This window comes from Salmo trutta, chromosome 23 (genome assembly GCF_901001165.1).
Source record: "Salmo trutta chromosome 23, fSalTru1.1, whole genome shotgun sequence".
In the NCBI taxonomy this organism is placed as follows: Eukaryota; Metazoa; Chordata; class Actinopteri; order Salmoniformes; family Salmonidae; genus Salmo; species Salmo trutta.
In genome coordinates this window covers 31,987,028-32,004,002 of record NC_042979.1, presented here as the reverse complement: position 1 = coordinate 32,004,002, position 16,975 = coordinate 31,987,028, and the positions used below count along the sequence as shown (strand labels likewise).

Below are 16,975 nucleotides of genomic sequence, written 5' to 3'. Positions count from 1 at the left end.
AACCAAATTCCTGAACACCACCCACTCAGGACGGAAAACAACCCTACCAGCCTGGGAAAAAAACAGCTTCACTGTCTACTCATCCCCACAGAACAGACACCTCCTTCCCAATGATGGATCAAGGAGTGACACATATCTGTTTGTAGCGATTAGCCTGTGAATAATCCTCCACTGTAGATCAACAATACGCTTCTCTATGGGAGGCTTATACTGGGATCGCCTACATCCTCTCAGAGAAAAGCTTGGTCCCAACTCCCCGGTCACCCCGATGCCCTCAGACCATAGAGAAAGTCTTTCTGAGCCACCTTCTTTCTGAGCTGTCTTTTTGCTGGCTGTGGCCTTTTTGCCTCCAGCTACACTCTTGGTGTTCCCCTGCAGAGGTAGCAATGGTGAAAGGCGGTAGGTCAGTCTATGCCTACTCCCCAGCAGCTCTCTGAACGAGCCTGGTAGTACAGCATGGACCCCCTCCACCACCAGCTACAACAGCCTGGCTGACTTTATGGAGAAAGCCTCCATGTCAGTCGCTGGCAGATTTCCACCCTGCCTCTTCTTTCAGGTCACCCAACTTAGTGAACCCTGCTTTCACAACCCTGCAAGCTGGGTTGTGAAACAGTGGCTCCTCCATTATCCATGCTATTCATGAAACGTCTCTGTCAACAGATTTGTCCACTCCTAAAGCACAGCGTGGTAGAACAGAGTAATGGCTGACATATCGACCTGCTCCAGATCCAACAGTAATCTGTCGTACCCAAGGTTGCCTGCTCTCCTCAGAACAGTCCATGTAGTGTCTCTCCAGCACAAGCCCTGCTGATACAGAAGTCTCTGTGCAGCATGTAGACGGAAAGCTGTCAGTCTGGATCCAATGTCCACCAGCCCTTGGCCCCCCTCATGTAAAGGGAGGTGTAACACTGCTGTCCATATGTTGACAAACCAAAAGAAAGCTTGAGAGAGAGAGAGAGAGCATGTGTGTGGAATCCGGCTTTATCTTACTTGCGGTGGTTGCTGTCAACATCTGAAGTGTGTGTGTTTGTTATGTGTGCGCAGCAGTAGTTATGTCTGGGAGCTGGGAAGGAGGGACGGACACTTAAAGGAAACTTGTCAGGAGTGCTGCCATATCTTCAGATATTATACTCTAGGAAGAATAAAGTGTCACATCTGCTCCTGCAATGCCCTCTACTGCTCATCCTGTGTCTCCTTGATCTTCCGCCCACCCAGTACTCTCTCCCTCTCCCTCTCTCTCTCCATGTGTGTGTGATTGTGTGGGCGGAGACAAGTGTGCTGGAGTCAGAGCAAATCTCCAAGAGCTGCAACCTGTTCCATAATCAAGACCTCTTCCCTTCCCCCTATGCATATCCTAGCTTCTGGGCCTGAGTAGCAAGCAGTTCACTTTGGGAACACTTTTCATCAGGATGTGAAAATACCGCCCACTAGCCTAGAGAGGTTAACTTGGGTCAAACATTTTGGGTAGCCTTCCACAAGCTTGCCACAATAAGTTGGGTGAATTTTGGCCCATTCCTCCTGACACGATTTTTCTGTTCTGCCCACACATTTTCTATAGGATTGAGGTCAGGACTTGTGATGGCCACTCCAATACCTTGACTTTGTTGTCCTTAAGCCATTTTGCCATAACTTTGGAAGTATGCTTGGGGTCATTGTCCACTTGGAAGACCCATTTGTGACCAAGATTTAACTCCCTGACTGATGTCTTGAGATGTTGCTTCAATATATCCACCTATTTTTCCTACCTCATGATGCCATCTATTTTGTGAAGTGCACCAGTCCCTCCTGCAGCAAAGCACCCCCACAACATGATGCTGCCACCCCCATGCTTCACGGTTGGGATGGTGTTCTTCGGCTTGCAAGCCTCCCCCTTTTTCCTCCAAATATAATGATGGTCATTATGACCAAACAGTTCTATTTTTGTTTCATCAGACCTGAGAACATTTCTCCAAAAAGTACGATCTTTGTCCCCATGTGCAGTTGCAAACCGTAGTCTGGATTTTTTTGTGGCGGTTTTGGAGCAGTGGCTTCTTCCTTGCTGAGCGGCCTTTCAGGTTATGTCGATATAGGACTCGTTTTACTGTGAATATAGAAAATGTTGTACCCGTTTCCTCCAGCATCCTCACAAGGTCCTTTGCTGTTGTTCTGTGATTGATTTGCACTTTTCGCACCAAAGTACGTTCATCTTGAGGAGACAGAATGCGTCTCCTTCCCGAGCGGTATGACGGATGCGTGGTTCCACAGTGTTTATACTTGCGTACTATTGTTTGTACAGATGAACATGGAACATTCAGGTGTTTTGAAATTGCTCCCAAGGATGAACCAGACTTGTGAAGGTCTACAATTGTTTTGCTGATTTCTTTTGATTTTCCCATGATGTCAAGCAAAGAGGCGCTGAGTATGAAGGTAGGCCTTGAAATACATCCACAGGTACACCTCCAATTGACAAAAAATATTTAAATTAGCCTATCAGAAGCTTCTAAAGCCATGACATATTTTTCTAGAATGTTCCAAGCTGTTTAAAGGCACAGTCTACTTAGTGTATGCAAACTTTTGACCCACTGGAATTGTGATACAGTGAATTATACGTGAAATAATCTGTCTCTAAACAATTGACGGAAAAATGACTTGTCTTCCACAAAGTAGATGTCCTAACCAACTTGCCAAAATTATAGTTTGTTAACAAGAAATTTGTGGAGTGGTTGAAAAATTAGTTTTAAAGACTCCAACCTAAGTGAATGTAAACTTCCGACTTCAACTGTAGCTCTGGACTTCGTCACTGACCTTCCCCCATCTAACGGTAGCTCAGTAATCAGTAATTATAAACAGATTTTCCAAAGCGGCTCACTTCATTCCCCTCTCCGAGCTTGCATCCTCCAGAGAGACTGTGGACCTGCTGGTATCCCATGTGTTTCGGCTGCATGGCATTCCCACAGACATTGTTTCCGACAGGGGTCCCCAGTTTACATCCCAGGTATGGAGATCCTTCTGTTCAGCACTTGGTATTAATGTTAGTCTTTCATCTGGATATCACCCCCAGACCAACGGACAGACCGAACAGGCCAACCAGGAGATGGAGACTGCTCTACGCTGTTTCACTTTGGCAAACCCTTCCTCCAGGAGTGCTCAGCTACCCTGGGTTGAATATGCCCACAACACCCTCATCAACGGCAGGCCTGGTGTGCTCTGGGCTATCAACCCCCTTGTTCCCTGCCCAAGAGGTTGAGGTAGCGGTGCCCTCAGTCCATGACCACATGCGCCGTTGTCATCGCACCTGGAGGAGGGCCTGGGCTGCCCTTCACTGTGCCTCCGCCAGGACCCAATTACAAGCTACCCGTCACCGTGCCTCAGCTCCAGTCTACACTCCAGGCCAAAGGGTATGGCTCTCGTCGAAGGACTTGCCTTTGAAAGTGGCTTCCAGGAAACTTGCCCCCTGATTCATTGGTCCCTTTGAGATTGATTGTGTCATTAACCCCTCTGCTTTGCACCTGAAACTCCAAGACTCTCTTAAGATCCACCCAAAATTCCATGTGTCCTTGATTAACCTCTCTAGGGGGTGCAGCAGCAGCTCTCTTGTGCTCATCCTGTGTCACCTGGCCAACGTCCAGTGAAATTGCAGGGCTCCAAATTCAAAAACAGAAATACACATTATAAAAATTCATAGAACATACAAGTTTTATACATCGGTTTAAAGATTAACTTCTTGTTAATCCAACCATGGTGTCATATTTCAAAAAGGCTTTACGGCGAAAGTATACAAGGCGATTATCTGAGAAAAGTGCCCAGCAGATAAATCATTACAAACAGTTACCAGCCAAGTAGAGGAGTTACACAAGTCAGAAATAGTGATAAAATTAATCACTTACTTTTGATGATCTTCATATGGTTGCACTCACAAGACTCCCATTTACTCAATAAATGTTTGTTTTGTTCGATAAAGTCCCTCTTTATATCCAAAAACCTTTAGTTCGCGCGTTCTGTTCAGTAATCCACAGGCTCAAAGGCAGTCACAACAGACAGACGAAAAATCCGAAAAGTATCAGTAAAGTTCGCAGAAACATGTCAAACGATGTTTATAATCAATCTTCAGGTTGTTTTTAGTCATAATAATCAATAACATTTCAACCGACAATAGCTTCGTCAATATAAAAGGAAAACAAGAAAGGTGTGCTCTCATTCAATAGAAAACTACAAAAATAATAAAATCCCACTTCTTGGATGGATTTGTCTCAGGTTTTTGCCTGCCATATCAGTTCTGTTAAATTCACAGACATTATTTTAACAGTTTTGGAAACTTTTGAGTGTTTTCTATCCAAATCTACCAATTATATGCATATCCTAGCTTCTGGGCCTGAGGAGCAGGCTGTTTACTTAGGGCACGCTTTTCATCCAGAGGTGAAAATAGTGCCCCCTACCCTAGTGAGGCTAAACCTGTCTGCTCCAGTCCCCTGTCTCCTCCTGCAGCAGCTCCTCCATCGATGACCATCCTGCCTATACCGTCTGGCGGCTTTTGGATGTGCACCGTCGGGGTCGCGGCTGGCAGTACCTGGTGGACTGGGAGGTATAGGGGCCCGAGGAACGGCACCCTTGGGGGTACTGTCACATCTGCTCCTGCAACGCTCTCTTGTGCTCATCCTGTGTCTCCTTGACCTGCTGCCACTCCCCCAGTGCTCTCTCCCTCTCCCTTTCTCTGTGTGTGTGTGTGATTGTATGGGCGGAGACAGGTGTGCTGGAGTCAGAGCAAATCCCCACCAGCTGCAACCTGTTCCATAATCAAGACCTCTACAAATACTCAGTCCTGCCACTTCCACACTGCCAGATCGTAATCTCTACTCATTCTGCCCTCTCTGACTCTGGTCCCTGTCTCCAGTCCGACTTCTCGTCAGTCCTGCTACTCTATCCTGGATTCCCCACTCTACGCTCCCTTGGATTCCCCTCCGGACCTGCTCACCCTGTCCCAATACCTCTCGCTCCAGCCTCAGTCTCCGTACCTGGTTTCCGGCAACCCGCCCGAGCTTCCCCTGGCCTGCACTCAATCTTCCCCCCGTGTTTCTATAAATACCTTGGTTACCTCATCCCAGTCTCCTCGTCTGAGTCTGCTCTTGGGTTCACCTGTTCCGTTCCGCGTGACACTTATTGCATAACTGTAATAAATCTGATAACTTTTAATTGGATACGTACTGAAGTCATATTTCTGAGTAATATTTCTTGAATTATTCTTTGATGTAAGGTCTAATGGTAAATGTTATTCACACTACACATGGCATACTGTATATGCTTGGCCTCTAAATGTGCATCTCTGAGCTAAAATTAAGTCAATAATTACTCTGGGACTCATTGTCTCATTGTCTCTTCGCTTCTTAATAGCTGCATAAAATCTTGAGAACATGTAACTTCTAGTATTCTGAGTGGTTAGAGCCAATGGATTAATTTATGGTCATATAGCATAAAAAAATTATGGAGTCAGATTGAATACTATATTATGGTCATATTCCTCCTACACTAATTTCTGTCATCCTCAGTCGAAGTGGATTTTCACTAATCCGCACATGTACACACCCTCACCCCACCCTCCCTCCCTCCCTCTCTCACCTGTAGGATGGCGCTCTGGTCAAAGTTGTATGCGCTGGGTCGTCCCTCCAGGGTAGAGAAGGCCACATTGCCCCCGGTCAGAGGGGAGATGTCACTGAACTCGTCTGTGCAGACTGCCATCCTCTCATCGTCCCCCGGGCGAATGTATCCCTTGGCGTTCTTCCCATAGGTCTTCGTACAGGAGGCACTGTAGTACTGGTAGGGCATCCATGGTCCATCCTCACTTGTTCGCTTGTAGATGGCAAAGCTCTCCGGTCGACTGGTGTAGAACTTGAGGCGCACGTAGGTGATCTCAAAGGCTTTACCTGTGGAGATACAGGAGTCAGTCTACTACAGTGTGGAGGGGATGCAGGAATTGGTCTACAGTAACGTTATGTAGGGGGCGATGTGCCTGTGAGCTATCGTCACATGACATTGGGCATTGCCCCCCATTTCTCAATAAAAGGGTTTCTGTTGGACACCACTAATTTGTGTTGGTCTACGTGATACCCTTCAGATGAAAAACAATAAACATATGTATATCTCTAAACTAGGGACAAAATTAAAGGCGCAACTCTGTATAAAAAAAATCGGAGCCTAGTAGTATTCATAGCCTAGTAGCCTGTTGGTCTGTTGGTCTGGTGGTCTAGTAGCCTGGTAGCCTGGTGGCCTGGTGTTCTAGTAACCTAGTAGTCTACTGCTACAATGGGAGAGAAGGGTTGGAAAGAAGGGGGTAATCTATACAACATGAATCATCTCATCAGTTGGTGAGATGAACAACAACAATGGGGAATCAGCTTAATTTCCCAGAAATATACAAATCTCCTCTAATCTCTCATTACATGCACTGGTATGAGACCAGACATGAACCAAGGGTCAGCAAAACATACTTGTCTGTTTTGATAGCTACACTAATAATATTAAGCAACTTAAGCCTTTGGAAAGCAGACAGCCAGACAACATCGCAGAGTATTCATGGGCTTCCTATGGGACCGATTTAGCAAAACCTCACATCTGATCGGCGGCATGGTTTCCAGACAGGCAAGAAGGCACACACCTCAGCGAGGGCCCTGATTAGTGGGTATGCTGAGCACACCACGGTGGGCCTCAAAGGTAAACCAACCAACCAATAAACAAACAAACAATCATAACATCCGACGCCTTCAAGTGGGGACTGTGCATGCCACGGAATTAAAGATGTCATTGATTTGTTGATGTACCTCTAGTGCCTTATTAAACATCTATCAGGCTGGAGAGGAGGAGATAAAGGGATAAATAGATAAACAGATGGAGAGAAGGAGGGAGAGAGAGAGAGGGAGAGAGAGTGTGTGTTTGTGTATGAGAGAGATAGCGAGAGAGAGAGAGACAGAGAGAGACATATATATACTTTTATATATGTATATATATATATATATATATATATATATATAGATAGAGAGAGAGAGAGAGAGAGAGAGAGGTGGGGGCATGAATAGAGAGAGAGTGGGGGGCATGGATTGAGAGAGAGAGAGAGAGAGAGAAAGATGGAGGGTGGGAGGGGGGATGAAGACTCACACTTTTATCTCAGAGATTTTGTATGATTCTCAACTCAACTAAATTATTTCATTATTTCATTAAAACACTCCTTATAAAAGGAAAAAGCCAAAGCTGAGAAAAGCTCAATTCAACCCCTGTCTGGTGGATCCCCGGCAAAGTCGAGATTTCCTCTGAATTTCCTTCGTGGGGGTGTCTGAGGGGGATTTGGCAGGCTCTGGAAACTTCTAGCTGTAATTGGTGTTGTAGTCTAATTGAGGCCCCAGGGTGAGCAGCCATTTTTTGTCATTTTGTTTGAGCTGCATACTAAGTGGAGAAAGGAGTCTCACAAGCCGGGTTCAATTAAACCATGAAGGCCCTATATTTCTGCATATTGCACAATTGTCGTGCTTGCATGGCCACTTGTGGCTGCTCTGCTGCTTGATGGGCTCTCCAGCCTGAGAAGATGCTGAGAATTAGTGCGTGTTTCCGTCCCACATTTTACTTGACAAGTAAACTGTAAAGGTGTATGATTATTGACCTAGATGTTGGATGTGTGTGAATTGGAGTTGATTTTATGTTGAGCATCAACCACCTTCATCCAAACAGAGCAGAGCATCCAAAACACTGGTTAGGAACACAGCTTCCTCTTGACTTGATGTAGTTCAGCCATTTTCTATACCACTGAGCATTATGCCCATCTTATTTCCTCTTGGTTGACCTAGTAGGCAACAATAAGACCCTACACCCTACACTATCTAGAGGGCCCTACATATAGGACTCTTGTCCCTTAGGCCTTAGTTGAACCCTTTAAGTAGAATACCCCCAACCCTGATATGAAGCCTAATGACATCTGTCTACTCCTGTCTGCCAAGGTATCAGACATCTTCACATTACTCTCATCGTTCCAGACATCCTATTTTTTTGTTTTTCTAGACAGCCTCTCTTGTCTTTCCAGACATCCTCTCTTGTTTTTCCAAGTCAGCAACAGTATCTCTCCCACAGCAGCACTCAAATCATTTAAGTTTCATTTACTCTCTGCATGAGGTGAGTTTAGTCCAGCTGGAACGGATACAAAAGAGAAAAGGAGTGTTTGTGTCCCCTGTGATGATGTTCAGTCTAATTGAGAGGTGTGTTTTTCTCTGATGAGTCCGCTTAGTCCATCCGTCAGTAGAAGGGCCTGTATGTTGTGCATGCAGTATGTGTGTGTTTTCTGCAAGTATTTCTATCAGTATCTCTAGTTGACCCATTTAACTACGGATCCATTTAGCTATGGATCCGTTTACCTATGGATCCATTTACCTATGGATCCCAATAGAGTTTAACATGGAATATCAAATGATAGAACAATTGTTCTGTGTTCAATGTTCAATCTGTGTTCACTCTCCAAACTGATCAGAAGTGAAACAGTTTAGCTGAGGAGCTGAATCATAATGACTGTGTTGAGTAGGAATGACCTTTGACCCCTTTCCAGCCAAGCCACCTGTTCATAACACAGCTGTGTGTCCCACCCCGCCTGGGCTCTGATTTGTCCTGATTGGCCCAGACCTAGACTAAACTCAACATCACCACACTAGACTCAATATTTACTAGGCTACACTGGATGTTTACAGGATGCTCATTTTCTCTATTCGGTTCGAGAGTTTGGGGAGAGTTTTCTCTTTTTGTAGATTATCTTTACCAAGCTGTAAAGGAATGATGTCACTGAACTGTCTGTGCCTGAAAAAGAAAGTGTAAGGTCTTGGTCACAGAGGATCAGATAGTATATGGCCAATGTGTGAATCTGCCCCAGAAACATTTTAGCTTTATCTATTTATTTTTTGCATTGAAAGTCTCTTGTAACCAGGTACAGTATACGTAAACAGTAGTAAGAGTGTGTTCACAGTTGTGTATGTAGACTGTTGTGTATGTAGACTGTTGTGTATGTAGACTGTTGTGTATGATCAGTAGTTTTCCCTCTGCACTGCATTGTTCCTTCAGCAAAGGTTCAGTCTGTGAGCGTGTTGAGTCAGTCTATGAGTGTGTTGAGTCAGTCTCTTAGTGTGTTGATTCAGTCTGTGAGCGCATTGAGTCAGTCTCTCAGTGTGTTGATTCAGTCTGTGAGCGTGTTGAGTCAGTCTATGAGTGTGTTGAGTGTGTTAAATCAGTTTGTGAGTGTGTTGCGTCATTCTGTGAGTGTGTTGATTCAGTCTGTGAGTGTGTTGATTCAGTTTGTGAGTGTGTTGAGCTAGTCTGTGAGTGTGTTGAGCCAGTCTGTGAGTGTGTTGATTCAGTCTGTGAGCGTGATGAGTCAGTCTGTGAGTGTGTTGATTCAGTCTGTGAGTGTGTTGAGTGTGTCGAGTCAGTCTGTGAGTGTGTTGAGCTAGTCTGTGAGTGTGTTGAATCAGTCTGTGAGTGTGTTGAGTGTCGAGTCAGTCTGTGAGTGTGTTACTGTGCCAACTATGGGAGGCTCTTATCCTTCTCTTACATCTGAGACAGGAAATGTCTTTCTTTTAGCATCAATCAATGGAAACCAGCTGCAGACAAAAAGCTGTGTGTGTGTGTGTGTGTGTGTGTGTGTGTGTGTGTGTGTGTGTGTGTGTGTGTGTGTGTGCGTGCGTGCGTGCGTGCGTGCGTGCGTGTGTGTGTGTGTGTGTGTCTTGGGAACAAACTGACCCCAATTACATACCACCAGACCTCCCAGCGCTCTTTTCTTTTTCTTCTTCCTCTTCATGTTTTGTTTACTCCCCCTCCTCCTCCTCCTCCTCCTTCATTTCCCCCCCTACCTATGCACAGACACATTTCGGACCTGGCTGAACTGTGTGTCTCTGTGTCCCGCTGGTGTGTTTCTCTGTGTTTATCGTCCCAGCGACCCCCTCGGAGACGGAGGGGTCTTGTTTTGTTTGGAGAGCCAAAGGAAAACAGACAGAAGGGCAGCCCAGGCAGGCCCCCCTAGTGGAACACAGATGGGACACGGTCAGGCTGTATTCAATATGGAGGAAGAAGAAACACTGTGACCCTGGTTCTGTGAGAGACACAGGATGGGGGATGTTGACTTGAATAAAACGTTTTTCAGTCGTTACAAAAACAACAGAAACCTCTCTCCAGTCCAGGCGGAGGCTACTCTCAGAATAACTCTGAAGAGAAAGAGACAGAATACCCAGAGGCTAAAGACTGAACAATGTGACCGTACAGTGTAATGTAGTATGGTCTTCCTTGACTAAGGTCTACTAGACCCAGGACTGGTGTGTTTGAATTACACATTACCAGACATTCCCTAGCCTCTCTATCTCTGTCTGAGAGAAGTAACCAGAGATTATGACCAACAAAGCCATAGAGCACTGCTCTCCTCCTTCCTCCTAGTAAAAATCAATATCTGCAGACAGACAGACGAGTTTCCTGCTCCAAGACCTTATGGTTTAAACACTTCTTTCTTCCACAGACAGTCAGTCATACACTATGACATTTCAAAGACCTGTCATCGTTTTCTCTCTCTTTTGAAGCAAAACCTTTTTTTTCTCAGGTTGGAATTTTCGTTACACCTACAATAGAGAGGAAGTTGGTTATACTCAGAGTTGTCAGAAGAAAGAATTCCCTTTGCTCTCTGCTGGGTCCATCCTGTTTGACTGATGTATGTGAGCTCACTCTGCACACACATGTCACACACACAAGATGAATAGGAGGAAAAGCTAGTCTTTATAAAGTGGGTGTACTGAAGGGCTACATTCCAAATGACACCCTATTCCCTGTATGGTGCACTTCTTCTGACGGGAGCCCTATGGGTACTGGTTAAAAGTAGTGCACTATAAAGGGCATAGGGTGTCATTTGGGAGGTAGCCTTAGAGATCTTGAGGGAGAAAGGTAAGGGTCATAAAGTAATTTGCTTCCACTACAGTCACAATGGACTCTGACATGATTGATTGATGTATAATCTCTGTCCCCATTAATATTTAACAACATCATTGATAATGCGCTAATGTCATCCTACTTGAAATCCTACTCCCACTTATTTAGCAGGACTTAAAGCTGTACTCCATAGTGGTGAAACTGTCACATCCGTTTGCAAACAACCAACAGTTTTTTCTTCCATCTGACATCATTGCACACCATGCAGAGTAGGTACTATGACTGTATTATCTTTACCACAATCCTGGATGCTGATTTCCTTAAAACAAACAAGAAATGCGTCTGAAGTAGCCTGTGGCGCTGTTTTGACTAGCGATGATCTCAGCTTTAAGTCATCTTGTGAAATCATAGCAATTCTAAGGTTATGTGGCCACAGTGGTTGTCATGTACTGTATGTCATGGATGGCATTAGTTGATATTATGCCATCACATGGTTGAACCATAAGTAATAAAAGGCCTGTTCTGTAGCCTGACTGTGGTAGTGGTAGAAATGGCATCTTTCTATCTTCTTCTCCTTCCTCCTTCTCTGCTCCCCCTGGAAGTGGATTAGGTACTGTAGTACTGTAGTATACTTATTATTTGTTTATGTATTTAACCTTTATTTAAGTAGGCAAGTCAGTTAAGAACAAATTCTAATTTACAATGACGGCCTACCAAAAGGCAAGAGGCCTCCTGCAGGGACAGAGGCTGGAATAAATGTATATATATATACACTGCTCCAAAAAATAAAGGGAACACTTAAACAACACAATGTAACTCCAAGTCAATCACACTTCTGTGAAATCAAACTGTCCACTTAGGAAGCAACACTGATTGACAATACATTTCACATGCTGTTGTGCAAATGGAATAGACAACAGATGGAAATTATAGGCAATTAGCAAGACACCCCCAATAAAGGAGTGGTTCTACAGGTGGGGACCACAGACCACTTCTCAGTTCCAATGCTTCCTGGCTGATGTTTTGGTCACTTTTGAATGCTGGCGGTGCTTTCACTCTAGTGGTAGAATGAGACGGAGTCTACAACCCACACAAGTTGCTCAGGTAGTGCAGCTCATCCAGGATGGCACATCAATGCGAGCTGTGGCAAGAAGGTTTGCTGTGTCTGTCAGCGTAGTGTCCAGAGCATGGAGGCGCTACCAGGAGACAGGCCAGTACATCAGGAGACGTGGAGGAGGCCGTAGGAGGGCAACAACCCAGCAGCAGGACCGCTACCTCCGCCTTTGTGCAAGGAGGAGCACTGCCAGAGCCCTGCAAAATGACCTCCAGCAGGCCACAAATGTGCATGTGTCTGCTCAAACGGTCAGAAACAGACTCCATGAGGGTGGTATGAGGGCCCGACGTCCACAGGTGGGGGTTGTGCTTACAGCCCAACACCGTGCAGGACGTTTGGCATTTGCCAGAGAACACCAAGATTGGCAAATTCGCCACTAGTGCCCTGTGCTCTTCACAGATGAAAGCAGGTTCACACTGAGCACGTGACAGACGTGACAGAGTCTGGAGACGCCGTGGAGAACGTTCTGCTGCCTGCAACATCCTCCAGCATGACCAGTTTAGCGGTGGGTCAGTCATGGTGTGGGGTGGCATTTCTTTGGGGGGCCGCACAGCCCTCCATGTGCTCGCCAGAGGTAGCCTGACTGCCATTAGGTACCGAGATGAGATCCTCAGACCCCTTGTGAGACCATATGCTGGTGCGGTTGGCCCTGGGTTCCTCCTAATGCAAGACAATGCTAGACCTCATGTGGCTGGAGTGTGTCAGCAGTTCCTGCAAGAGGAAGGCATTGATGCTATGGACTGGCCCGCCCGTTCCCCAGACCTGAATCCAATTGAGCACATCTGGGACATCATGTCTCGCTCCATCCACCAATGCCACGTTGCACCACAGACTGTCCAGGAGTTGGCGGATGCTTTAGTCCAGGTCTGGAAGGAGATCCCTCAGGAGACCATCCGCCACCTCATCAGGAGCATGCCCAGGCATTGTAGGGAGGTCATACAGGCACGTGGAGGCCACACACACTCTGAGCCTCATTTTGACTTGTTTTAAGGACACTACATCAAAGTTGGATCAGCCTGTAGTGTGGTTTTCCACTTTAATTTTGAGTGTGACTCCAAATCCAGATCTCCATGGGTTGATAAATTGGATTTCCATTGATTATTTTTGTGTGATTTTGTTGTCAGAACATTCAACTATGTAAAGAAACAAGTATTTAATAAGATTATTTATTTCATTCAGATCTAGGATGTGTTATTTAAGTGTTCCCTTTATTTTTTTGAGCAGTATATATATATATATATATATATATATATATATATATATATAAATATAGGACAAAACACACATCACGACAAGCCAGACAACACAACTCTACATAAAGAGAGACCTAAGACAACAACATAGCAAGGCAGCAACACATGACAACACAGCATGGTAACAACACGACATGACAACAACATGATAGCAACACAGAATGACCACAACATGGTAGCAGCACAAAACTTGGTACAAACATTATTGGGCACAGACAACAGCACAAAGGGCAAGAAGGTAGAGACAACAATACATCACGCACAGCAGCCACAACTGTCAGTAAGAGTGTCCATGATTGAGTCTTTGAATGAAGAGATTGAGGTAAAACTGTTCAGTTTGAGTGTTTGTTGCAGCTCGTTCCAGTCGCTAGCTGCAGCGAACTGAAAAGAGGAGCGACCCAGGGATCTGTGTGCTTTGGAGACCATTAACAGAATGTGACTGGCAGAATGGGTGTTGTATGTGGAGGATGAGGGCTGCAGTAGATTTCTCAGATAGGGGGGAGTGAGGCCTAAGAGGGTTTTATAAATAACCATCAAACAGTGGGTCTTGCGACAGGTATACAGAGATGACCAGTTTACAGAGGAGTATAGTGATGTGTCCTATAAGGAGCATTGGTGGCAAATCTGATGGCCGAATGGTAAAGAACATCTAGCCGCTCGAGAGCACCCTTACCTGCCGATTTATAAATGATGTCTCCGTAATCTAGCATGGGTAGGATGGTCATCTGAATCAGGGTTAGTTTGGCAGCTGGGTTGAAAGAGGAGCGATTATGATAGATGAAACCAAGTCTAGATTTAATTTTAGTCTGCAGCTTTGATATGTGCTGAGAGAAGGACAGTGTACCGTCTAGCCATACTCCCAAGTACTTGTATGAGGTGACTAAGTCAAGCTCTAAACCCTCAGAGGTTGTAATCACACCTGTGGGAAGTATGGCTAGACGGTACACTGTGTCTACTAGTATACTATCTATTCTCCTCCCTTCCCTCCCTTCCTTCCGTTTAGGCCAACACCTAAATATGAGTTAGATGTGCTCTGTTGAATGTGATCCAGTATGTGCTCTACTCTACTGGATGCATCCGGACCACTTTGAAAGGTTTCCAGACAGACCCTGAGCCTCACGGCTACATGCTTGCAATTACCCCAACAATGTGACACTAAGCCATGCCTGGGGCAACGGGCGACGGGCGATGGACAGGATGGTGTTTTCTGAAGAGAAGCTTTGAGTGATTATCGGAGGAATACTAGTGTGTGTCATTAGTGGAGGAATTCAGAATGTTGAGGTTGTGAGGGACGTGTTCTGCTTTAGATACTTTTTCTCAGGGTGATTGGCACTTCATAGTCAAATCTCTTTCTGTCATTTAACTTCTCATAGTCAAGTCACTTTATATAATTTAACTCCTCACTGTAAAGTCTCTTTCTGTCATTGAACTCCTCGTAGTCAATTCTGTAAATTGTTAAAATGCTGCGACAATACAGGATTGTAATAGATGTAGCATAGCCTATAGGCAGGTGTACTCAACAAAGAGTTTTTGCAGCGCCTTGTCATTTTAAAGAAGTGTAGGTTAAATATTAATGTTCAAGGCAGAACTAAACAATAGGAAACGTCTGTAGCCTGTGTAACCTATGACATGAAATACAAATAATTGAACATAACACCACTTGAGGATTCACCTATCACAACTTATTATGAACACAACCTCGGGGTACTTATGGAAGCCAATGGAAGCCTATGGATGCCAATGGAAGCCTATGGAAGCCAATGGAAGCCTATGGAAGCCTATGAAAGCCAATGGAAGCCTATGAGAGCATATGAGAGAGAGAGAGAGCTTAAGCATCGGTTTTATCCAGGTGCATGCAGGGTGAGCTTGTATAGTTACACCTGGACCAGGATTAATCAAACTCAACTAATTGTGAACAATTTTGTACTTTTTACAGATGTGCAGGGTGAGAGAGACTTAAAGAGAGGGTTGGTCTTACTGAGGTGCAAGGTGAGGTTTACAGAGTTAGGGTGCTGGACTCCGTAAAACATGGACTGGCTCTGCCACCAGGTGGGTTCCTCATCCGTGTGGAAGTCCGTCAGCAGGCTGGCGTTGTGGCTGAGGCCTGTATCCGACACTTTACAGTGGTGGCAGGACCGCGTCGAGCCCGTCTGCATGCAGTAGTCCTCCGGGGGTGAACCGCACACGTTAGAGGCCATGACCGTGCGGTTGAAGGCTGCGTTCTCAAACTTGGGCATGCAGCGGCTTGGGACACCCTCGTTGTCATCGTAGCAGGAGTCCATGGCCCCATGAACGAGGGAGAGGGAGCGAAGGAGGAGGGTGAGGAGGAGTGGGGTGGTCAGTGGGGTATCCATGTCCAGCAGAAGTCACATACAGACTCACACACACACCCAAACACACTATCAGAGTAATCCCGCAGATGTCTCAGAGAAGTCTATTTTCCTCTGTTTTTTCCCTCTCTTTCTCTCTGTCACTCTCTCTTTCCTTGTCCCTTTCTTCTCCAACATGTGTTCTCCTTCTGTGAACTAAGTGAAGTTACTGGGTGAACCCCTCTCACCAGGGATAGGAGGAGAGAGACATGGGAGGGAGGGACAGACAGAGGAGGTAGGAAAGAGAGGGAAGTGGGGGCATGTACACTCCCCCTCCTGCTGGCTACAGCAAGTACTACTGTCCCCAGTGCAATGCAATGATGCAGATTCACAGTAAAACCATGGTCATGATCATTAGGGCGCACCATGGCAAGAGAACATAAATCTGTGCTGGACAAATTTAGGCACTGCCTCCCTGTTTCACTCCATTTCAAAACGTTTTCCCCCTACTGAACACTACCCAAGTGGTAGAACACTATGCTAGTAGCATTGAAATTAACCATTTGAATAATATAGGGGTCAATACAGAGACTGTTAAAACCATTCCATGGCACAATCTGCATTATACTGGAGAGTGTATGAGCACTTATGACAAAATGCAATATGATGATTATGGTGATACTTGTGTTAGTGGTTAGCATCAGTGGGGATTGCTGACTTCAGTAAGACTCTTCAGAATAACTACAGGTGCTGAACGGATTCAGAACCTATCATCTATTATCTTACATTTCCAAGATGGCATAGCAGTCAGACGTCCGTTGTCCTCCTCTTGTCGTGTCCCGTGTATATATATATTTACATATTTTCTTCGCATATCTTTTTATATATTTTTTTCTAAAAACTCAACCTCAAAATACTCTCCTGCAACCCGCCTCACCAATTTAAAAAAATAAGTATTATTTACCTCAAATCTGAACTCCACAACAGAAGCTAGCCAGAGGTTAGCCAGAGGCTGGTCAGTTCACTGGCTAACGTTGGAGTTCAGCTAGCCACTGTTGGCGGTCCTCAGCTATCCCTTAGCTCGAAAAGCTATCGGCAGTTTTGTACAGCGCTACTCAGACCAGAGCATACCGGACCTATTTTTCTCTCCATATCACAGGATTTCTACCGCAGGCTCTGGACATTTACACCTGGATCTTGCAGCTAGCTAGCTGCTACCCGAGTGACTATTGGCTAACGTCGGTCCTGGAGCTAACATCAATTACACCAACTAAAAAACAGACCTCCCTCCATCTTCTGCCAGCTTGCTACCTATGGCCCAGCTAGCTGTCTGAATCTCACTTGGACATTTATGATCACTCGGCTAAGCATGCCTCTCCTTAATGTCAATA

General features: G+C 45.4%; 1 protein-coding gene across 1 annotated transcript in view; it reads right to left on the bottom strand.

The window, feature by feature from the left end:
• LOC115159796 (laminin subunit gamma-3) overlaps window positions 1-15,779 on the bottom strand; it is a 203,617-nt gene extending 187,838 nt beyond the window's left edge. Inside the window, exons 1-2 of the mRNA XM_029709853.1 lie at window positions 15,254-15,779; window positions 5,593-5,897 (exon numbers count right to left, since the gene is read on the bottom strand). Of these exons, the coding sequence (XP_029565713.1) occupies window positions 5,593-5,897; window positions 15,254-15,629 (681 nt within the window). The 5' untranslated portion in view covers window positions 15,630-15,779. The remainder of the gene's footprint in view (window positions 1-5,592; window positions 5,898-15,253) is intronic.
• Between the last annotated feature and the right edge of the window lie 1,196 nt (window positions 15,780-16,975).